Source organism: Erpetoichthys calabaricus, chromosome 12 (genome assembly GCF_900747795.2).
Source record: "Erpetoichthys calabaricus chromosome 12, fErpCal1.3, whole genome shotgun sequence".
NCBI classification, from domain to species: domain Eukaryota; kingdom Metazoa; phylum Chordata; class Cladistia; order Polypteriformes; family Polypteridae; genus Erpetoichthys; species Erpetoichthys calabaricus.
This window is the reverse complement of record NC_041405.2, coordinates 9460742-9485279: the sequence shown is the minus strand read 5'-3', so window position 1 is coordinate 9485279 and position 24538 is coordinate 9460742. Positions and strand designations below refer to the sequence as shown.

Here is a 24538-nt window from a genome sequence, read left to right as displayed (position 1 = left end):
ACTGCAATGTTTTATTAGCTCCTCCCTACCTAAATTTCCAAACTTATTTACAGATCAGAGTAGCAAAGATCAGAGATCAGAGTAGCAAAGAGGTGCTACACTGAAAAGCTGGAAAATAGGTTTATAGCCAACGACCCTGCATCAGTGTGGAGAGGTTTGAAAGACATCACCAACTACAGGAAACCATCCCCCCATACTGAAGAGAACCATCAACTGGCCAACGAGCTGAATTTGTTCTACTGCAGGTTTGATAATCCCTCTTTCACACCTCTCACCCACGCCAATCAAAATACACTCCCAGCACTCACTACCAAGCCCCTGCCCCTCCCCACTGACACCATACCTGCACTCAGGATCTGTGAAGGGGACGTGAGTTAGCTCTTCAGGAAACAGAAGATCAGGAAGGCACCAGGTCCAGATGGTGTGTCACCCTCCTGTCTTAAAGTCTGTGCTGATCAGCTGGCCCCCCATATTTACACAGATCTTCAACAGATCCCTGGAGCTATGTGAAGTTCCCTCCTGCCTTAAGCGTTCCACAATTATCCCGGTTCCAAAGAAAACCTCTATTGCAGGGTTAAATGACTACAGGCCAGTCGCCCTGACGTCTGTGGTCATGAAATCCTTTGAAAGACTGGTGTTGACCTACCTGAAGGACATTACAGACCCCCTGCTTGACCCCCTACAGTTTGCTTACCGAGCAAACAGGTCAGTGGATGATGCAATCAACATGGGACTGCACTACATCCTGCAACATCTCGACTCTCCAGGGACATATGCTAGGATCCTGTTTGTGGACTTCAGCTCGGCGTTCAACACTATCATTCCAGAAGCCCTCCACACCAAACTCACTTGGCTCACTGTACCAGCTCCCATCTCCCAGTGGATCAAAAACTTCCTGACAGATAGGAAGCAGCAAGTGAGACTGGGAAAAATCACATCCAGCACACGAACAGTCAGCACTGGCGTCCCCCAGGGATGTGTCCTCTCTCCTCTGCTCTTCTCACTCTACACAAATGACTGCACCTCAAGAGACCCGTCTGTTAAAATCCTGAAGTTTGCAGATGATATGACAGTCATTGGCCTCATCAAGGACAGTGACGAGTCTGTATACAGACGAGAGGTCGAACAGCTGGCCCTCTGGTGTGGTCAAAACAACCTGGAGCTGAACAAGCTTAAAACTGTGGAGATGACAGTGGACTTCAGGAGGAGCCCCCCAGTGCTGCCCCCTCTCACACTACTCAACAGCATTGTGTCTGCTGTGGAAAACTTTAGGTTTCTGGGATCCACAATTTCCCAGGACCTAAAGTGGGAACTAAACATAAACACAATTGTTAAAAAGGCCCAGCAGAGGTTGTACTTCCTGTGCCAGCTCAGGAAGTTCAACCTGCCTCAGGAGCTGCTCATCCAATTTTACTCTGCAGTAATCCAGTCTGTTGTATGTTCATCTATCACAGTCTGGTTTGGCTCAGCCACAAAACAGGACAGGAACAGACTTCAACGGACAGTCAGGATTGCAGAAAAAAATCATTGGTGTTGATCTGCCCTCCATTCAAGACTTATACAGATCTCGAGTCAGGAAACGGGCAGAAAACATCATTGCAGACCCATCACACCCTGGTTACAACCTTTTTCAACTTCTTCCCTCTGGTAGGCGCTACAGAGCACTGTACGCCAAAACTACCAGACATGTGAACAGTTTCTTTCCTCAGGCCATCACTCTCATGAACACTTAAGTCAATCTCACAGCATCAGGGACAATACTAGGTAAAACCAGAGTCCAATTCCTTGAATGTGTACATATACTTGGCCAATAAAGCTGATTCTGATTCTGACATCACAGACACATCCAAACACTCAATGATGTTTCTGGAGTACAGTACTGTGCAAAAGTTTTAGGCAGGTGTGAAAAATGCTGTAAACAAAGAATGCTTTCAGAAATATAAACAATTGTTTATTGTTATCAATTTACAAAATGCAAAGTGAGCGAACAAAAGAAAAATCTAAATCAAATCAATATTTGGTGTTACTACCTTTTGCCTTCAAACCAGCATCGATTCTTATAGATCCACTTGCACAAAGTCAGGGATTTTGTAGGATTCTAGTCAGGTGTGTGATCAGTCAGTTCTACCAAACAGGTGCTAATGATCATCAATGTCACACGCAGGTTGAAACACAGTCATTAACTGAAACAGAAACAGCTTCAAACTGGGTGAGGAACAGCCAAACTCTGCTACCAAGGTGAGGTTGTGGAAGACAGTTTCATGTCATGGCAAGATTGAGCACAGCAACAAGACACAAGGTAGTTCTACTGCATCAGCAAGGTCTCTCCCAGACAAAGATTTCAAAGCAGACTGCGGTTTCAAGATGTGCTGTTCAAGCTCTTTTGAAGAAGCACAAAGAAACGGGCAACGTTGAGGATCGTAGACGCAGTGGTCGGCCAAGGAAACAGTGCAGCAGATGAAAGGCACATCAAGCTTATTACCCTTCGAAATCGGAAGATGTCCAGCAGTGCCATCAGCTCAGAACTGGCAGAAACCAGTGGGACCCAGGTACACCCATCTACTGTCCGGAGAAGTCTGGCCAGAAGTAGTCTTCATGGAAGAGTTGCAGCCAAAAAGCCATACCTCCGACGTGGAAACAAGGCCAAGCGACTCAAGTATGCATGAAAACATAGGAACTGGGGTGCAGAAAAATGGCAGCAGGTGCTCTGGACTGATGAGTCAAAATTTGAAATATTTAGCTGTAGCAGAAGGCAGTTTGTTCGTCGAAGGGCTGGAGAGCGGTACAATAATGAGTGTCTGCAGGCAACAGTGAAGCATGGTGGAGGTTCCTTGAACGTTTCGGGCTGCATTTCTGCAAATGGAGTTGGAGATTTGGTCCAGATTAATGGTGTTCTCAATGCTGAGAAATACAGGCAGATACTTATCCATCATGCAGCACCATCAGGGAGGCGTATGATTGGCCCCAAATTTATTCTGCAGCAGGACAACGACCCCAAACATACAGCCAAAGTCATTAAGAACTATCTTCAGTGTACAGAAGAACAAGAAGTCCTGGAAGTGATGGTATGGCCCCCACAGAGCCCTGATCTCAACATCATCGAGTGTGTCTGGGATTACTTGAAGAGATAGAAGGATGTGAGGAAGCCTACATCCACAGAAGATCTGTGGTTTGTTCTCCAAGATGTTTGGAACAACCTACCAGCCGAGTTCCTTCAAAAACTGTGTGCAAGTGTACCTAGAAGAATTGATGCTGTTTTGAAGGCAAAGGGTAGTCACACCAAATATTGATTTGATTTCGATTTCTCTTTTGTTCATTCACTGCATTTTGTTGATTGATGAAAATAAATGATTAACACTTCCATTTTTGAAAGCATTCTTTGTTTACAACATTTTTTCACACCTGCCTAAAACTTTTGCACAGTACTGTATATATATTCATTGCATTTGTAGACTGAGTCTTGACGACCTGAATTGTGTGGGTGGTTACCTACCAGGTAATGCTTGTAGTTGGTCTGCCATTCGGCTAACATCCGCCACGGTGCCCTCTTTCAGTTGCGAGGAGCAGATCATGGAATGTTGCAGAGTGCGTACGCCTGATGAGCCCAAATGAGGGCAAAACACGTGTCGCGTACTCTTTGCTTTATTTGACAGTAAACTATGCAACATTCCATGATTTCACTGCTAATTCACTTTTTTCCCCTTTATTTCAACAGCCATTGAAGAAGGATTCAGTCCTCTGAATTGATTAGTTTCCTAATTAAATGACAGCCAATCAGAAAAGAGATGTGAAACGAGCCAACAGGTGACCAGCTTAAACTGGGGCTTCAAACTCTAACCAAGTTCTTAAAGAGAAGCCGATGCTTGCTGTTAATTAAAGCCGTTATTTAATTCCACGGCATGTTGCTGCTCTCGTTCTGCAACAGCAGACATTTCCAAAACTGTTGATTTTCTGTTTTTTATAAGAACATCGTCAAAATGTTTTGGTGAGTTGTGAGATCAACCTTACTGAGACCATCATCTTTCTTTATTTTCAGATATTGTGTGATGTGGCAGCTTATTTTGTGTCTCATTATTGTTTGGCTGGTAATTAAGGAAAAAAACAACTAAAGGGCCAAAGTCAAGTTAATTAAAAGAAGTAATTAGCAGCAAAATTGGTCACTAATTAAGAAGATGGTTAGAATGAAAACCTGCAGCCACTACGGCGTTCCAGGACTGGAGTTCGACACCCCAGCAAGGCTTAAAGCACACGAACGAGCTTTTGTTATTGTACTGACGGGAGGAGTTTAATATGATAATTAACCAGATGTGATTGGCTACTTGGAAATGTCATTCAATAATGATGTGGTTGTGGTTAGTGAGTATACAATTTGCCACTTTAATTAAAAAGTGGAAGTGAAATTTTTAAAAAACTAAAATGTTGATTGATTAGAAATTGTCTTGCAATACGTGTGTCTGCAATCGGCACATTTTTTATTTTGTTAACATTCAGCAATTCGGTTTAACACAACTATTTACGTCCACAGTTTAAATAAGTCTTATTAACTCAAGTTACGTTCACCTAATCTAGGGGTTGCCAACCTGGAGTGTCCGCGCCACGGGGCGGGGGCGGGGGCGGGGGCAGGAGGGGGGGTGGTGGGGGGGCGGGTGCGAGATGGCATTTCAAAGGGTGCGACAAAGAGGACTGCAGCTGCGTCGCAATTCGCCAAAATTGAGTGAGGCGCGTTGTCCGACTTTATCTTGGTGCAATCAGTGTCTTGCAGCGTGCCGTCATTTGTATGTCAAGTATCAGTTTCTGCTCCGACTATGGTATGAAAAGAATTCAGCAATGCGCGTGCCATTGTCACCTTTGGAGGAGCCGCAGAAATGCGCGTTCTCGCGGGTTCCTTGATGTTCGTAAAGGCGACTAACTTTTATAAAGAGAATTGGATTTTGACCTCAATGATCCGTAGACGAGCCCTGAGGTTTAGTATTGATTTCTGTGCAAGTCATGACCGTGAAATACCACTGATTTCGAGGTTTATGGACATTTTTACCAGCGGGGACAAGATGAACTGACATGGATACAACGCCTGCTGCTTACACTCAGCCCATCTCTCCTGGCGGTGGCCCTGACAGTAGCACGGTATTTTGAACTGTGCGGAGTTCACTGTGTTTTTGAACTGCATTTGCTCGGGAATGAGGTTTTGGGGGTGTTTGGAGGGACCAAGCTCGTCGACTGAGTTTCATTGCTTAGTAGCGCGCTGGTTCCCATTCCTTCAGGTGGGTCTTCAGTACCCCCCAAACCCTTGATTGTTCATTGTGTGTCATTTCCTAGTGGCGCTCGATGCTTCGCGGGATACCCCAACCTCCTCGAGTGCCAAAGCTTCACGTGGGGACACATTTACAAGATTATTGAGATACAGTATATAAAGGTAAACCACTCAATTTACTTTGAATTTTTACGCACTGAGTTAAAAGCTTTTATTTCTCTTTTGGTTCAATTTGTTCACCCGCAGTATTGTTTCTGGTTCGATGTCCATCCATCCATCCATTATCCAACCCCTCTATATCCTAACTACAGGGTCACGGGGGTCTGCTGGAGCCAATCCCAGCTAACACAGGGCACAAGGCAGGAAACAAACACCAGGCAGGGCTCCAGCCCTCCGCAGGGCACACACACACCAAGCACACATTAGGGAAAATTTAGGATCGCCAATGCACCTAACATGCATGTCTTTGCACTGTAGGAGGAAACTGGAGCACCCGGAGGAAACCCACGCACACATGGGGAGAACATGCAAACTCCACCCAGGGAGGACCCGTGAAGCGAACCCACCTAACTGCGAGGCAGCAGCGCTACCCACAGCTCCACCGGTGCCGCCTGGTTCGATGTGAGGTTCGAAATTTAGAAAATTTACTTCTTCATCATCAAATAGTGATATTACGTTTGTAGAGGGTGTAAATATAAATCAAACATTTTCTAGGGGTGTTCGGCATAGAAAACGTTGTGAACCACTGGCCTATCCCCTTCCACTTTGGATAGAATAGATAAATTAAATGAGCTTAAACAACTTTACACGTAATTGAATTTAGTTTCTCCGACGAAACTTTTTTTTTAAAGATAGGAACACAATATGAGGTGCAATGTTATACTGTAATTTTTTCTAAATTTAGAGAATGTGAATTGTAAACGGACTTTATTGTGCAGAATATACCGCAAATTCTCAGTGACAGGTATCTCTTCTCGTTAATTTGTTAAATATCCAGCTTATATGATTACATCTTGCCTGAAGAAGGGGCCTGAGTTGCCTCGAAAGCTTGCATATTGTAATCTTTCTAGTTAGCCAATAAAAGGTGTCATTTTGCTTGGCTTTTCTCTACAGCTTATATGGGAAAACTCACACGCCTCTCAGCGTAGTAAAAGCTCGTTCACGAAATGTTTCTCTGCCGCGCGTTCCCGCGGTATATGGCTCCGCCTCCTCGTAGTTTCCCAGAAAAGCTTGTTATCGTGAAGGCGAAGTTGACAACTTCAGCGACAGGATGTTACTATGAGGGGATGTTTCGAGTGAGCATCGAAAGTGGGCGGATCTATAAAAATGAAACTTTGAAAAAGAACAGCAAGATATGGAGAGGCTCGTCGTGGTGGTCATTCTGATTTCTAGTAAGTGTCCCGCCGAAGTCTGACAGAACATTTCACGTTATTAATGCACTATTTGAATTGTGAAAATTACATTTTAGGTCCAGGTGATTTTCGCGATTATGACAGCCGGGCGCGGTAAACTTTGCTTGGTTGAATGAAGCAGAACACCCCGACCTCATTTCAGGAAAGAATCTTTACATGTCTGCTTGCCTTGTGACTTTTAGTTCAGTTCTCCTTCTCCAACACTAACAATGAGGCAAGAAAGATATCGATTTATTTATTCGTCTGCTTTTTGCTGTCCCTGTCACTCAGGCGACATTTTACCAAATACAGGTCCGGAGCCAGCTGGCACGTGAAATGATTGATTGGTTTGTTTAACACGAAACGTCCACAAAGTTTGGAAATTGCTTTCACTGTACTTTGTTTAGTTTTTACATAAATTTAAAGCTTATAGTATTTTTCTGATTGCTACCTGACTGCAGGGTTTGGGATCACCCGGTCTCGGTTGAAGCCCGTTTATAGTGTAGCCCGTCTTGGGGGTCACGGCTAGTTCAGAGAATGAATTTACTTTTGCTGGTAAAACTAAAATAATGGGAGTGTTTGCTTTATATATTTAATTTAAGTTAATATTAAGTTAAAATGATCGTTTTTGGTTGTATTGTGTAAATGTTTGTAATTATGTAGTTTTTTTTAAAAATAAATTAAATTTATTGTCGTTTAAACAGAGGCATAACCCATCACAGGTACTGTTATTCGCCTATTCTATGCTAATCTTACTCATAATTAACACATTTATATATTTGACATGTTCCATTTTCACTATATACAACTGCATTAAGTTAATTTGGTTAAAAATAGCCAAGAAGTGTATGCATGGCTATCCTAAAGTAAGACATTTTGCATAAAATATCGCCCTTTTTCTTGGACTGGGATGGTGAAAGGGAATCCTCACACCTTTGTAAAGCTGGAAAGAAAGTTAAGAAGTTTAGTAAATTGATTTTTTTTTTTTTAATTTCTGAATGGTGTGAATGTTGTGTGGTTGTGGAATTTCACAGTGGCGAGTTTGTCTTCCACCCTACCACAGAATCATCTTTTTCTTTTTTACCAAAGTAATACAACCGTTAATGTTCAGAATGTACCATCAATTAAGTGATTCATGTTTGTCTTACAAAATAATGTACAGTCCATTGTGTGGTTTTAATAAACTTATGTATACTCACTGGGCAAATTATTAGGAGCACCTGTACACCTGCTTCTCCATGCAATTATCTAATCGACCAATCACGTGGCAGCAGCACAGTGCATCAAATCCTGCAGATTCAGGTCAAGAGCTTCAGTTAATGTTCACAACAAACATCAGAATGGGGGAAAAATGTGATCTCGGTGATGCCATCATTGTCGGTGACAGACAGGTTGGTCTGAGCATTTCTGTAACTGCTGATCTCCTGGGATTTTCACACAAAACTGTCTCTGGGGTTTACTCAGAAAGGTGCAAACAATAAAGAACATAATGTGAAATGCCGGAGGAGAATGGCCACACTGGTTCAAGCTAACAGAAAGGCTACGGTAACTCAAATAACCACTTTGTGCAACTGTGGACGTTCAGAAAAGCATGTGAGAATACACAACGTGTGAAATACTGAGACAAATGGCCTACAACAGCAGAAGAACACATCGAGTTCCACTCCAGTCTGCCAAAAACAGAAAGCTGAGGCTGCAGTGGGCACAGACTCACCAAAACTGGGCAGCTGGAGATAGTAATAACATAGCCTGGTGTGATGAATCTCGATTTCTGATGAGGCACATGGATTGTGGGGTCAACACCATGAAGCCATGCACTCAACCTACCTGATGTCAACCATCTAGGCTGCTGTTGGTGGTGTAATGGTGTGGAGAATGTTTACTTAATGCCCTTTGAGCCCATTAATATCAATCAGTCATCACCTGAATGCCACCACTTATTTGAGTGTTGTCGCTGACCGTGTGCATCCCTTCATGAACACAATTCAGCCATCTTCTGATGGCTGCTTCCAGCATAATAGTTCACCATGCCACAAAACTAAAGTCGTCCCAGTCTGTTCCATAAACATAAAAATAAGATTAATGATCTTTAGTGGCCTTCCTAGTCTCTGGATCTCAATCCAAAAGAACGCCTTTGAGATGTGGTAGAACTGGAGCTCAGTAGTGTAAATGTGCAGCTGACAACATCTGCAGAAATCGTGTGAGGCAATCATGTCAACGTGGAGCAGAATCTCAGAGGAATGTGGAATCCATGCCTTGAAAAGCTGAGGCTGTTTGGAGAGCAAAAGGAGGCCCAGCCTGGTATGGGTAACAGCGGCCTGAAGAATTTGCTCAGTGGGTGTATGAATATTGCTTGTATTCATAAAATGTCTGTGTAAGTTTTTTAATGGGTCAGTTTAATAACCCTAATGGCCCTGGATTTTCTGTTTTCATGGGGAAAATTGTTCTGAGAGATATTCTACCCTGTGGGGTGTCTAGGAAGCTCAAAAATGAAAAAAAAAAAAAAGAAATGATGACTATTATTATACAACAGCTACCAAATAAAACTGAAAGTGAAGCTACTTACTACGTGGTGCGCACAGTCTGGAAGCGTCCATTTTCACTTCCGTGTTTCGCAGACTGCATGCCAGTCTCTCCAATCTGCGCTAATAGTAGTACGCCCAGGACCACCGGCTGCAAGCGTACCTGCATATATATGTGTAACTAGTAATAGGATGTCAGAGCCGAAAGAGTTAATTAAGTATTAAGTGTGAACGTATGCAGGTCATTGAAAATAATTGTGCTCCTTAGGTTTTAGTAACTCAAAGAATTTTGCAGCTAAATAATAACTAAAAATTGGGATAGTGTAAGATTATCTGTAAAACTGTTAGAACATTTTTTTTTTTTTTTTTACAAATTATTTATACTCGTTACATGGAACCTGTTTATGTATTTTGTTGTGTAATTCTGACCTTGTATTCTTTTTTAAATGCACAGTCCTGCCCATCTTTCAAGTTCAGTAATCAAAAACTTACATTTATTTCTATAGTACATTTTCATACACAAAAATAGCCATAATAATGGCTAAGCAAAATTACAAAAGAAAGTAACTAAAGAGCAGTTATTTATAATATGTTGTGTAAAATACACTCAAAAATGATTCTTGGGGTAAATTGCAATTACTCAGCTAATTTTAAATTGACATTTTAAGGCTTTACATTACCCTTCTAGATAGATAAAATGGCACTGTATGACAAATATAGATATCTTCCACTCAGTTCATTCAGATTAAAACTTTCACATCCCAACCCACCACTGTTACTTCAGGTGGGCTCTGTCCTTGGGCCTCTTCTTTTTATTATTTACCTTCTTCCCCTTGACATTATCTTTCATAAACATAACATTAATTTCCATTGTTATGCTGATAACACCCAGCTCTACCTTCTTAGTTAGCCCACCTCTTCTTTTCCACCATCTTCGCTTATTGACTGCATTGCTGAAATTACATCCTAGTTTTCTTCAAATTTTCTTAAATTGAACAGTGACAAAATGGAGGTTCTCCTCATTGGTACAAAATCAACATGATCCAAAACCGATAATCTTTCACTTGTTACTGATAACTCCTGTTTCCCCTTCACCTCAGGTCAAGAGTCTGGGTGTCATCCTTGATAGTCCTCGATCTTTCCAATCTCACATTTATAACGTCACCCGGTCTGCTTACTTCTACTTACGTAATATAAATGGCATCGGCCCCTCCCTCACCCCCCATACCCCTGTCATTCTTGTTCACAGAGTTGTTACTTTTTGTCTGGACTCCTTTTTGGTCTCTCTAATAAATCTCTCCATAAGCTTCAGGTGGTCCAGAATTCTGCTGCTCGCGTCATTACTCGAACCTCGTCTATTCACCATATTACTCTGCTTCATTGGTTCCCGATTAAGTTTCAAATTGATTTTAAAATTCTGCTGTTAACATTTAAGGTCATTCATAACCTCGCTCCTCCATATCCGTCTGACTTTCTTCATGTTGCCATTCCCTCCCATAACCTTAGATCCTCTTTCTCCATCCATCTGACCGTCCCTCTCGCCCGTCAAACCACCATTGGGAGTGGAGCATTCAGCCGTTCTGGAACTCACTACCTACTGAGCTTAGAAATAAGGAATCATTCTCAACTTTTAAATGTAAACTTAAACCCATCTGTTCAAAATGGCTTTTTTCTCAATGATTACAGTGGCTTTGTTTGGTCTGGTACTTTTTATAAGTTCTGTTTATAATATGCTTTTTAATTTATAGTTTGTTCGGTGTCCTTGAGTGCTTAGAAAGGCGTCTTTGTATAAATAAAATGTAATATTATTATTATTATTATTAGATGTTAGAGGCACTATATAATAGATTGACAGATATTTCTTCTTCTTCATCTTCTTTCAGCTGCACCCATTAGGGGTCACCACAGTGGATCATCAGTTCCCATATCTTCCAGTCCTCTGCATTTTGCTCTGTCACACCCATCACCTGCATGTCCCCTCTTTCCTCATCCATAAATCTCCACTTAGGCCTTCCTCTTGCCTGACAGCTTCATCCCAGGTATCCTTCTGTCAATATATCTCTCCTTTGCACATGTCCAAACCAACACAATCTCATCTCTCTGGCTTTGTCTCTGAACCATCCAACACAGGAGCTCAGGTCATCATGCCAATAAGTCGATGTGTTTTATCACCATCAGGTGTCATGGAGGTTCTTTTGCTGTCAGGTTGCGTAGACACTGTTGTTCACCATCTGAAGAAAATCCCACTCCTCCAGTTCTTTGGTCTTGTATAATTTCTGTTGTGCTCAGACTGTATGACTTGCCCTTGCGATGAAAACAATTAGTTGGTCTGTGCAATGCGCGTCACTTTTAGCAGATCTCGCTGCGGTTCCATTCCTGTCAGCAATGCTGCATGTCCATGCCAGTGGTCCTTTCCTGTCATCCAGGGGGTGTGGCTGTGCCACTGCTTGCTGCGAGCAGGACCTGAAGCCCAATTATCTGCTCAAGGTAGCCCTCACCTCCAGTTCTTGAGTCACATTATTCATGTCTTGCCATAAGTTTTCGATTAAAGACCAAGATTAAGGTTCAAGGCCTTGAGTTTTTGTGTGACAGACAGACAACCCATAGCATTTTGTATATATAGAAGATTCTTAACCGGGTACAAGTCAGTAATAAGGCTGTAAATCGAAGCCTCCACATGCTGGTGGAGTGACCAACTTGAGCTACTTTTAGTGAGTCACAGGTGAGAATAAATTATAGTCATTGGGAAGAGGGAGTCTTAACTTTTCCCTAGTATAAAGATAAGGCATGGATGATCGTTCTTGGGTTTGCACACACAATACATTGAATGTCTTATACACAGTATATTTGGAAATGTGTTTTTGACAATATATTAAGGGAGATATGTTTCCTTATTTTATAAGATATAATTGTAAAAATGCATATTTGAACTACATTAATGTTACATTTTACTGGAAAATATATCCACCTATTTATGGGTATATTGCAACATATTAATTTTCATAAGTGTCCACAGAGGTTTCCCATGTGAAATTTCTGGAAGTCACATGCTTTGTTGTCTGCTTGTTTTTGTCTGCAGCCACAGCCGCAAAATTTCACTTCTCCATCCCACAACCCGAAGTGAGGGGATCTCTCTATTCAGATGTTCTGCTGCCCTGCACTTTCACCGACGCGGACCAAGAAGTGGATCTTAATTATCTGCAGGTCATCTGGAAGCAGGACAATAATGAGCTGCTCAGGTACCAGGCGGGCCAGAGGATCTTCAGTAACAGGTTTGCAGTGTCTGAAAGTGAGCTGCAGCATGGCAACGCCTCTCTCCTACTACGGAATATCACTGTCGGTGATGAAGGGGATTATGAATGCGAGGTCATCGATACTCCCGACTCGGGAAAAGGCAAAGTCAACCTTAAAGTGACAGGTAAGGAATGTTCTGCCTCCTTTTTGATCTTTTGGATCAGGGGTCGGCAACCTTTCAGCGGTGTCGTGCTGAACCTTTGTTACAATGTTCTTCCGCGTGCCGACATATTTCTACCAATTTTGTTACAGTATATATAGTATCAAAATTGCTCTGGTTATAATGGGCTTCAAAAGTATGTACTTTTGATGCCCATTACAATCGGATCTTATATTATTGGTCATTCAATCTTTTAAAATACATTGGATCATATGTGAAAAGAAAGTTTTGTCAAATTTTACTTTTCAACACATTTAATAAAAATTGTATTACAAATTATAAGTTACAAGTTTTTTCAATACAAAATACATAGTTTGAATAAGAAAAAATAATCAAGAATTCTAATAGGATTAATCATTCTTTATTATTAATCAGAGATATTAATCAATTAATGCGAAGCAATTGTATAATTATATTCGGTGAGTTTATTTTTGGTTCCAATTATTTGACTAAAATAAGTAGTTTGTTTCTTAAAGCCAGAAACAGCCCTTTTTATAGCTTCACTTTTCTCATCAAAGTTTTTAAATGTGGACTGATGATTAGTTTGATGTCTTTGGACACTTGACGTACGACACACGACACTTTCACAGCATAACGCACACACGGCACAATCCTTTTGTTGTACAAATCCATATTCATTCATTCAAGAGTCTTGAAAAGAGCGAACATCAAGTTTTTGTCTTTTATGAGTCAATATAGGGCAGTATATTACTTAATAATAACAAGACGTTTGTTTTAACGTACCACGGCCTGCACTGAACACTTGGTTTCCATTTACATGTGAGTCGCATACGCAAAACATAGGTGAGGGAGCAAACGCATGCGCTGTAATTAAAATATTTTTTACTGTATTTCAATTCAATCAGAGTGCCATTGAAAATCGTTCCTTGTGCCAAAGGTTGCCAACCCCTGCTTCGGATAATGACCTACTCAAAATTTAGATAACCCTTATGGACACTAGAGGGCACTGTCGCTCCTCGAACCCAACACACAGACACTGAGGACACAAGTTAAAAATCACAAGAGCTTGTTTATTTTCGTCATACTCTTCACAAGGCTTTCCACCACCACCGCCACAAGTAAATCAGCAATACAGCACACAGTCATTCTTCCTCTCGCTTTCTTTCTCTTTCTTCCTCCTCAGCTCCTCCCAGCAAGCTTTGTCCACCATCCACCTGACTCTGGCTTGTCCCCATGAGGTCGGTCTGGTCCTTTTATATTGTCCAACCCGGAAGTGCTTCTGCATTTCCTCCCACATGATCTGCTAGCACTTTGGGGTCAGGTAAAAACGCTTATGTCCTATGGTTCTTCCATCGCACCCCCTGGCGGCATCCAACAGGGCTGAGATAGAGAACTCCATGTCCCATGGTGCCCTGTGGGAATCTGGGGCACCTCTGTAAACCAGGGGAGCTGCCATCTAGCTCTTTATGGGAGGCAGTGCCCCAAAGCAGCTGCCTTCCCCCATCCTTCTGTCTTTTGGGCGTTCCTGCCAGGTCGGGCTGCCGGTCATCCCTTACACCAACTTGTTATATTTCAGGTGGATGTTTGTACAAAATTAAATTTGGTGCTGTCCCAAGAAAGAAGTAGAAATAATAAAACTTGATCTTAACATTAAGTTCAAGTAGATTAGGGAAAAATCATGTCCTGGTATATTTCATGGAAGTTAATTTGGAACAAACCAGAGTAGCCTGATGGTATAGAGAAGGTTTTTCAAGTTCAGTTCTGAAGCGCCATGTGGCTGCAGGTTTCCATCCTAACCTATTTCTTGTTTCAATTAGACTTGTCTATTAATTAAGCCATCATTTTACTTTTTTATTATGAACTAGTCATTTAGCCCGTTACAATAAAGGGCGCTAGAACAGTAGTGCATAAACATTAGTAGGAACAGTCTATATTAAATGGCAAGGGACTTTGACCTCATTCTTTTCGTTGGTCGTATTTTTCTTTCTTTCAGCCTTTCTTTTGTTGATGTTTACTTGCTGAGCGGACCATTCTTTGTGGGCTGCCGCTGTGTATTGTGTGTCTTTAATTTTCTGTGACAGTAATACTGTCTTGTACGTCCACTGGCTTGTACGTCCGTAATATACCTTTAATTTTCTCTGATGGTAATACAGGCATGCGTGTCGGTAATATGCCTTTAATCTCCTCTGACAGTAATACTGGCTTGTATGTGGCTGTAATATGTGTCACTGTATTGTGTACCTTTAATTTCCTCTCGCAGTAATACTGGTTTGTATTTCCGTAAAACGCCTCTAACTTTCTCTGACAGTAATATCGCGCATTGCACCGTGCCCCGCGCATGCGCACTTCACCAGAAGCCCTGCGCATGCGCACTTCACCAGAGGACACACACACACGGACACCTGGATGCACACAGGGATTTTATTAAAGAGGATTAGTCCAGAAATCACAAATTGGTGATGCTCATTGATTACCAGATGAAGCAAGCATTTGTGTACATTGGACAGAGATTAATTCATTTTTTAGCTTGCTTTTTAACATGTAGCTCCTTGTTAATGTTTTTTTTCATTCCAATCAGATCCTGTTGTTTTTTTTTAGGACTTCTAGTCTAATTAAGCAGGCTGTCATCTCCAAGTTTCTGTATGTTAGGGCCAGTAAAGAAACTGCAAAATTAAGTTTGGTTTAAGTTTTTCTTTAGAATGCACCAAACATCTATGTATGTTACATGGGGATAATTTAGTGGGTTTTTTTAACTTGATTTTTAGACTTTTGCCATCATCACTGTATTATCGTAGTATTTCCCTCTACTTACACTTTTACCTGTTTTTCCTCAAGGGTAAGTGTACTTGTCAAGTTCATTATCGAGTTGGTCTACTGTTGCACTTTAAGATTAACACATGCATACATAGCTATACTTATACACACAGACCCTAATCACAACAGTGCCCCATGAATGACAAACACACAGCTGGTTAACCTCTGGCACTTTAAACCACACAAGTGCCTTAGGAATAGCACAGCCCGTCACTCTCTCAGCACTTCAAGAGCCTTACTTATTATCAGCACAAACAATATACAATGTTTTAATGATATCTCAGACCTAAATATTACTTTTGGTCTACAAGAATACATTTAAACATACAAAGGCTCAGCATCCTTGACTATCGGCCATTTATCAGCCTAGAATGCCTTACTTTGCGTACTGTTCCCTACTATTGGGTGGAGCTCTCACCCTCAGTCTTAATAAACCTCACAGCACAGAGCGTATGACAAACCTCTGGCTGCACCAGGTGCTCAAAGAAATCTAACTTATTACTTCAATCACTCAAGACATTAAGACAAAGCATAGAAAGTTAAAAGCAGCATGGTATTTATTACAGGAATAATAATAATACCACTAGAACAACAAATAATAGAAAATAGGACTGATAGTAAAATCTGGATATATATATTTAGAAAAAGCTTATGAAAAAGTTACAGGTGACAAGGATGAATGTCGCAGGCTGCTTGTAATCTAGCACTTGTAGTTGCTCGTGATGCTTTCCTGACGACCATTCATGTCTTCATCCCTTCTTCTTCCTCTCTCCTTCCTTACTTCCTTACTCACTTACTCACTATATCGATCCTCAGATAAGGCATATTTATTCTAAAATTCTACTGGGGGGTTTTGCAAGATGTGATTGGTAGAAATTCTGAATGGCTGGCTGTCACTATGATGAATTAACTCACTATCCGTTTTCCCAAAAAATGAAACTTTTTTGATGTTTTCTGAGATATTGACAGATCTTCCTTTCCCAGGCTGTAAAATAATTAGATGTCCATCCTTTCTCAGGTTATAAAGTAATTGAGCCACCAGCATGTCTTCTTTTCTTTGTTGGAATAGCTGTTTTAAAAGTGAGGTATAACTGGGAAGAAAGCAGGCTTTGATTTGTCCTGAATGTAATTCATCTGTTATCTTGTCTTGAACAAAATATAATGGGAATATAAACCAAAATGTACAGATTTTGCACCCCACAACAATCATGCTTTACAGTTTGCAGTTCCAGGTGTTCTGGTTATTCACTGTTTTGTTTAGCGATGGGCACATTTAATGGGTCAAGTATCTTCAGCCTTTCACCACTTGGTGTTGTTTGATCAGGTGTCTGCTCTGCTCGTTTTTGTCATTATTAGGATACAATTAAAGGGTAAGATCAGTATTTTACAAGTCAAAGCTATTTTATTTATTTATTTATTTTACAATCATGCTCTACATTAATTTGTCACATATTTAATTATATTCATAAGTGAAGCATTTCTTTATATATATAAAAGAAAATCCTGGAATAGAAAGCAAATGCAAGGCTATGATACGTGATCATCTCGGGAGACATTTTAAAGACCCGCGAGACCAAGGAGACTTGCCATGGTGCATCTCGCGGGGACCGTAAACATGAGACTTGGTGCCAAGAGATTGTCCCAGGGCCGTAGTAAAAAGGACAGCGGCTGTACAGGCTTTAAAAAGATCGAAGGGCAGCGCGACAGCAGCTACCCCAACCGAACACGAGCAGCGTTATACATCCTGCAAGAAAGAATTCAACCACGCCCGGGGCCAGAAGTAAAAGACAGGTATTGCTTTTACAACGTCACGTGAGACCAGGCAGTGAGCCATCATTTAAAACAAGTCAACAGACCTCTAAGCTAGCAGTTGTTGGATTGCTTTTGGCAGGCAAGCATCATGTGCTCGGAGCTCTTAAAACAACGACATGCGACAGGCAGAAGAGACAGCTAGAAAGCAGCAAAAAGACAGCAAATGATCCAAAGGCATATCCTTAGCGTACGTTCAGCCAACACCCTTCACAACACGAGCAGCATTATACGTCTGGGAAGAAAGAGATGTAACCTCACGCGGGGCAGGAAATAAAGAAACAAGTATTGTTTTTACAAAAGTTTTTAAAGTAAAAGTGAAAAGAATGCATATGTAACAATTCACAAGAAAATAACAATCTCTTTAAATTGTAGATTGCCTGCCTAAGGTAAAGTCATCCCTGATGAATGGGGACGTGGGAATGAGGGGTCCTTTCATCGGATTAGCGCTATTTCAGATGTGGAATGGCAAAATGGGGGAGGCAGCATGATGAATGAGGTCTCCAGGACTTAAAACAAATCCAAATCCTATTCTGTGATATCATCTAATGTGAAATTCTACTCCGTACTTCTAGAATTTTTATTTTTATGCTGTATTGAGGATTTATTCTGTTCTATGTATTGTATTGACCCCCTTCTTTTTGACAACCACAGCACGCCCAACCTACCTGGAAAGGGGTCACTCTTAGAACTGCCATTCCCGCGGTTTCTTCCATTTTTTTCCCTACAAGGGTTTTTTTTGGGAGTTTTTTCTGGTCTTCTTAGAGGGTCAAGGCTGGGGGGCTGTCAAGAGGCAGGGCCTGTTAAAGCCCATTGCAGCACTTCTTGTGTGATTTTGGGCTATACATAAAAAAAAATTGTATTGTATATCCGGTAAACCAAACACAGGGGTTGGCCAGAGAAGCAAGCAGGGGACAGAGCCCCCTAGTTTTATAAACTTTAAACATACCTTGTCTTTTCTAGCAGCTAACAATGGGGATGAAGGGTACCAGGGATCATAGGTGAATAAAAAAGCCTTAATACTTACCAAAAATTGCAGAGACGTTCTCAATTCCCAATTGAACTGGCTCATGATGGCAGATCTTCCTGTCCAGGTGGACGGGCACTGGAAGTGACATCAGTGCTGTTATAGCCGGCAATCTTCTGGTCTGCAGAGGGCGGAAATGAAAAGGCATTAGACCCCTGGAATGGTGGGGAATTACAATCTCTAGAACCCTTAAGATGCCCCCTATGCACACTCGTGTGACCCTGTTTACCAACACTAAATTGATAAGGTGACAGTTATTGGGATTTACACTTAACAAGCAGGTTTCTGTTTTTCATGTTTTCTTTCATTATCTATTTATTTATTTATTTATTTGTCTTTTGTCTTTTACTCATGATTGTCAGGAATCTTGAGATGATTCCTTTAAGCTGTTAATTAGTTTCTTACAGTTAATAAAACACAATATATATATTTTTTATAATGTGGCACCATTTTCTATATGTGGTGTGATGTATTGGTTGAGGTTTTGGACTTGAATCCCTGAGGGTGTGGGTTCAGATCCCACTACTGACACCAATGTTTGACCCTTTGCAAGTCAGTTCACCTGCTTGTGCTCCAACTGAAAAACCAAAAGAAGTGCAACCAATTGTATCATAAATGTTGTAAGTCACCTTGAATAAAGGTGTCAGCCAAAGAAGTAAAACTTAAATAACTAAATTGTATGTGTTTTGTAGCAGTCTCCATCGTTTTTAGAACTTTGTTCTTCTATGCTGCAGCCATATTGTTTATGGCAATGGTGCCGTTTTTGGTTACAGGAAGTGACGTGCAACATCAAATGGTGTAACGTGATTCTGGCCCATAACATCCCAGCTTTTAGAAATATTCACATGAGCTTTCTTCTAGTTAGGGTCACTTGCTTGTCTTGTATAGGATCTTTACCTTCCTTTAACTACTAAAAATTTTAAGAACAGATGAATGTGTTTGGCAGATCCCTTCTGCAATAAAACTAAAACCTGATTCCAACAATTCTTTCTTTTTACTGGGTTGCTGTTATTTTTTATTTACTTGTCTTTTAAAAACTTGTGTTTATATAAATATGAATGCATTTCTCTGTGCTCACAATAATATATACAGTAAATATTTGTGATTATATTGCTGTATTATATGGTTGGAAATTAAAAATAGACAGTATGTAAACAATTGTATGACTTATTTAATATAGTATTTTTTCAGTGGAACAATACCCTTTAAAATAAAAGTTACCCTAAGTTCTTGTCAATAAGCCGCGGCTTATCTAAGGAAAAAAGTTGTGAAAATGAAAAAATAGAATATCGGCTTATACATAAGTCCGGCTTATACATCCATCGCGGGGGTTGCGTTCCAGAGCCACCCGCGAAATAAGAAAATCCGCGAAGTAGAAACCATATGTTTATATGGTTATTTTTATATTGTCATGCTTGGGTCACAGATTTGCGCAGAAACACAGGAGGTTGTAGAGAGACAGGAACGTTATTCAAACACTGCAAACAAACATTTGTCTCTTTTTCAAAAGTTTAAACTGTGCTCCATGACAAGACAGAGATGACAGTTCTGTCTCACAGTTAAAAGAATGCAAACATATCTTCCTTTTCAAAGGAGTGCAAAGCAAGCAGTCAAAAAAAAAATCAATAGGGCTTTTTGGCTTTTAAGTATGCGAAGCACCGCCGGTACAAAGCTGTTGAAGGCGGCAGCTCACACCCCCTCTGTCAGGAGCAGGGAGAGAGAGAGAGAGAGAGAGAGAGAGATACAGATAAAAAAAATCAATACGTGCCCTTTGAGCTTTTAAGTATGCGAAGCTCCGTGCAGCATGTCCTTCAGGAAGCAGCTGCACACAGCCCCCCTGCTCACACCCCCCTACGTCAGCGCAAGAGAGAGAGAGAGAGAGAGAGAGAGAGAGAGAGAGAGAAAGTAAGCTGGATAGCTTCTCAGCCATCTGCCAATAGTGTCCCTTGTATGAAATCAACTGGGCAAACCAACTGAGGAAGCATGTACCAGAAATTAAAAGACCCATTGTCCGCAGAAATCCGCGATATATATTTAAATATGCTTACATATAAAATCACAATTTAAATGACCGCTACGCGCTCGTGTTGACTCGGCGACGCCCAGAGCAGAAAGAACGCGCTCCGGCCGCTCCAACCGCGCCATGCGGGGAGTGAGAGAGACGGCAATATCTCACACTCTCTCCCCCCTTAAAGAAATTAAATGGGCGCGAGTGAGACCACTGACCTCCCTCCCTTCTATTAGTTATAGGTTATAGTACGTTCGGCTTATCCATGAGTCCGGCTTATCTATGATACGATTTTATTTTAAAAATTCGTATGATTTTTGGTCTCCGGCTAATACATGAGTCCGGCTTATAGACAAGAACTTAGGGTAAATCTGATCAAAGCTTCTGGTCACCAGCTGAGATTTCCAGAGACATCATGTGTCTTTTTCCACTCCAACAATATCTACCTATCTACAGTATCTGTCCTCTCATCCTCAAGATTGTCGATTCATTGTTTCATTGCAGCTGCTCCTAAAATCTCCTTGAAACCCCCTCTGGTTGTGATGGGTGAGTCAAATCCCCTGGAGTGCCACGCGGATGGCTTTTACCCTGAAGAGATCTTCTTCGAGTGGCTGAGGGACTCCAGAGTACTCCATCATCCAGTGCCTTCACAAATGCAGAAAAACTCAGATGGCACCTTCAGTGCAGTGAGCCTCTTCTTCTATACCCCGACCAACAATGACACGGGTGTGCTCTTCTGCTGCCGGGTGAAGCACAACTCTCAGCATGAGCCTCTGGAAGAGAATTTCCTTCTGAAGTTCCGCAGTAAGTTTATCCAATTTATTCTTAAGGCTTAGCCTTTAGGATTGTATTTTATCATAGATACTGTATATGACACTCAACAAAAAGGATATGCAAGTTACTATGACATCCAAATGAATTATGTCAATTGTACTACTATTATTACTATTGATCTCAAAGACTGTACAGTAAGAAATTTGTAATTTGTTGGTTAATGGAGAGCATTTATCCATTCAGACAGATGTCCATGTTATGTTGTGTTATGGATGTGTTTGGTGGAGTACCCAGGTTGGGGACTTAATGGTAGCACATCCTTGTATTACATAATCTTTAACACTCCCTTGAGCAATTCCTTACGAGGTGAGTCACAGTTAGGTGGAAAATCTACATCTCTAAATTGGAGAACTTAATTCTATGAAAGAAGAGAGTGAGATGTCATCTCTTCACTTGATGGGAGAGCAGCAGAGCTTCCATAATGGAAGGGTTTAATTACTCTAGGATTTTGACTTTAAGTTACGGCCAAAGGAAATGTTGAGATCGCATAAGAAACTCAGAGTTGAGATGAAGTCACTGTACTGGATTTTAGGGTTGCAAAAGAGGAACTCAATTTTCAGATGAAATCTCTACATACCAATACACATTCTCCTAGGATCTTAAACTCTGAGCAGTGATTGAAAGGTACAGTAAAACCTCTGGTTACGAATGTTTCGGAACATGTAAAAATCGGGTTACGATCAAAACGTTCACCAAACTTTTGCATCACACACTCGGGTGGTGAACAAAAACAATGGCAGCCAGCCAGTTTCCCTTCCGGTTCGTACGCGCCAATGATTTCCGCACGTGATCAGTCTCTCCCTGTACATTGTTCTCGGTCAGATGTGCGTGCATTCACTGTAAACTTTGTGCTCTTTTTCATGTGCTTTTGCATTAATTTTGCAATTAACCATGGCCTCTAAGCAAGTGAAGAGTGGTAGTGTTGGTGAGAAGAAAGGTTAGAAGAAAATTGAAATCGAATTAAACAAAGAAATTATTAACCTCATGCAAGGTTAGTTTTCTTGGTTGTTTATGGTTAGTTTTTGTATAAATTAAGATTTTTCAAATTTTTATTTTTTTTCCCTGTGCTTAAAACTCAAAAAAGTGTTTACAGCGAGCGGTTCGTAAGGGTGTAACGCGAACTCTTGCAATGTTAGTTTTCTCTGTTGTTCAAGGTTTTCTCAGTGTTATTCAATGTTTTTACATTTAGTTTACTATTACACTGTGCATTCTATGGTATAATTAACTATTTTTGTGCTTAAAAATCTTTAAAAAAATATATATATTTACATTGTTCGTATGGTCCGGAACGGATTAATTGTATTTACATACAATCTTATGGGATGAATTAGTTTGGATCGCAACCAAATTGGGTTGCGACCAGAGTTTTGGAACGAATTACGGTTGTGACCAGAGGTTCCACTGTATGTGGTTAGGGCTGCTGCTTCGCGATACCCATAAATGAATTTCATATGGTGCTTACACATTCTTCCTTCAGATGCGGGGTTTTCTTCACCTCTGTCTTGCTCTTGGATCTCAAATACATGTGGGTTAGGGTGATTAGGGTTAGGGTTAGAAGCTGATATCGCGTTGCTGCACCTGCCACACGACGGACCACCTGGTTTGGGACCCGAGTGCAGCGGGTGACGCCCCCGCACCACGCTGGAACAGTGTTGAGTTTTTTTTTTAACGGTCGCTGGAGTGCCAATCGTGCCACCAACCCTTAAATTTTCCCTGCTTGCAGAGCTGGCTGCAGATTAACGTCATTCCCAGGATGAAGCAATTGCAGGTTAAGGGCCTTGCTCAAGGACCCAACGGAGTAAGGTTCAGAAAATGGAAGAGTAGATTAAAGTTGAGCCCTTGTCGCCATGTGTTTAATGTCTTTTGAAAGACAACGGGTCCTTGCTTGCCTTCCAGGCCATTTTCATTACTATGCGTTGCCAGAAAGAAAGCTGACTCTGTGCTTATTCATCTGATTGCATACAGTGTCCTCCATAATGTCATGTTGTTTCTTCATGTTGTGACTGAAGTGTATTATCCCCTTAAAGGTCTACCATGTGTGCTTTAATCACGTCTGAATTATTTGATTTGTAACATTAAACTGTGGCGCAGAAGGGGAATAAATCAAGGAAAAGTGTACTTTTGCCCCAAACATTACGGATGGCACAGTAGGTATACTAGCACTTCATGGCTGCATCAGGAATGGGCTGGAAGAGGAGTATAGGAACTTAATCAAGGACTTTGTTAAATGGTATGACTCAAACCACCTACAACTGAACACCAGCAAAACCAAGGAGCTGGTGGTGGATTTTAGGAGGCCCAGGCCCCTCATGGACCCCGTGATCATCAGAGGTGACTGTGTGCAGAGGGTGCAAACCTATAAATACCTGGGAGTGCAGCTGGATGGTAAATTGGACTGGACTGCCAATACTGATGCTCTGTGTAAGAAAGGACAGAGCCAACTATACTTCCTTAGAAGGCTGGCATCCTTCAACATCTGCAATAAGATTCTGCAGATGTTCTATCAGACGGTTGTGGTGAGCGCCCTCTTCTACACGGTGGTGTGCTGGGGAAGCAGCATAAAGAAGAGGGACGCCTCACGCCTGGACAAACTGGTGAGGAAAGCAGGCTCTATTGTAGGCATGGAGCTGGACAGTTTGACACCCGTGGCAGAGCGACGGGCGCTGAGCAGACTCCTATCAATCATGTAGAATCCACTGCATCCACTGAACAGGATCATCTCCAGACTGAGGAGCAGCTTCAGCGACAGACTGCTGTCACCCTCCTGCTCCACTGACAGATGGAGGAGATCGTTCCTCCCCCAAACTATGTGAACATTATACAAAGTTATTGACTGTCTGTATTCCTGCATTGTTATCATTCTTTAATTTAATATTGTTTTTTGTATCAGTATGCTGCTGCTGGAGTATGTGAATTTCCCCTTGGGATTAATAAAGTATCTATCTATCTATCTATCTATCTATCTATCTATCTATCTATCTATCTATCTATCTATCTATCTATCTATCTATCTATCTATCTATCTATCTATCTATCTATCGTACCTTTCTTTTCACTGCCAGGCACTTCCTATCTTTTGAAAGGTGTAGACTTGTTACTGAATGTGCCCATTGTGTGTTGATAAAGCTACTCCAATGCCAAATAACACATGTAAGCAGTGAATGTGGCATTTCTATTTGGTGACTTTAGGGTTGAACTCATAAATATTTAAAAATACTGAATTTGTTGGCTGTTACAAAGATCCCAGGGAATCCTCCTTGAAGTGTATGAAGCAATTGCTAGGAGAAAAGTAATCCTGACTGATCCGTTTGTCTTGGAAAGGATAAACCTACTTGATATGTTTCTCTTGTTGTCCCCCACAAGGAAACTGATGAAAGGATCTGATGATAACACAACACTCCTGAAAGGATGAGGTGTTACCGCTTAGTGAAATTGGAATGGCCTACAAAGTACACCAAATGCTCTTG

At 41.3% G+C, this 24538-nt stretch overlaps 1 protein-coding gene across 2 annotated transcripts in view; it reads left to right on the top strand.

Moving 5' to 3' along the window:
* The first annotated feature begins 6494 nt into the window (after window positions 1-6494).
* The window catches only part of LOC114661822 (uncharacterized), a 38737-nt gene continuing 20693 nt past the window's right edge, over window positions 6495-24538 (top strand). The window contains exons 1-3 of one of the 2 annotated variants that reach the window (XM_028815025.2): window positions 6495-6642; window positions 12244-12582; window positions 20742-21041. In XM_028815025.2, the coding sequence (XP_028670858.1) occupies window positions 6606-6642; window positions 12244-12582; window positions 20742-21041 (676 nt within the window). In that variant the 5' untranslated portion in view covers window positions 6495-6605. Of the gene's footprint in view, window positions 6643-12243; window positions 12583-13762; window positions 13818-20741; window positions 21042-24538 lie in introns of those variants that run through there. The other variant, XM_051934553.1, reaches the window with a different exon arrangement.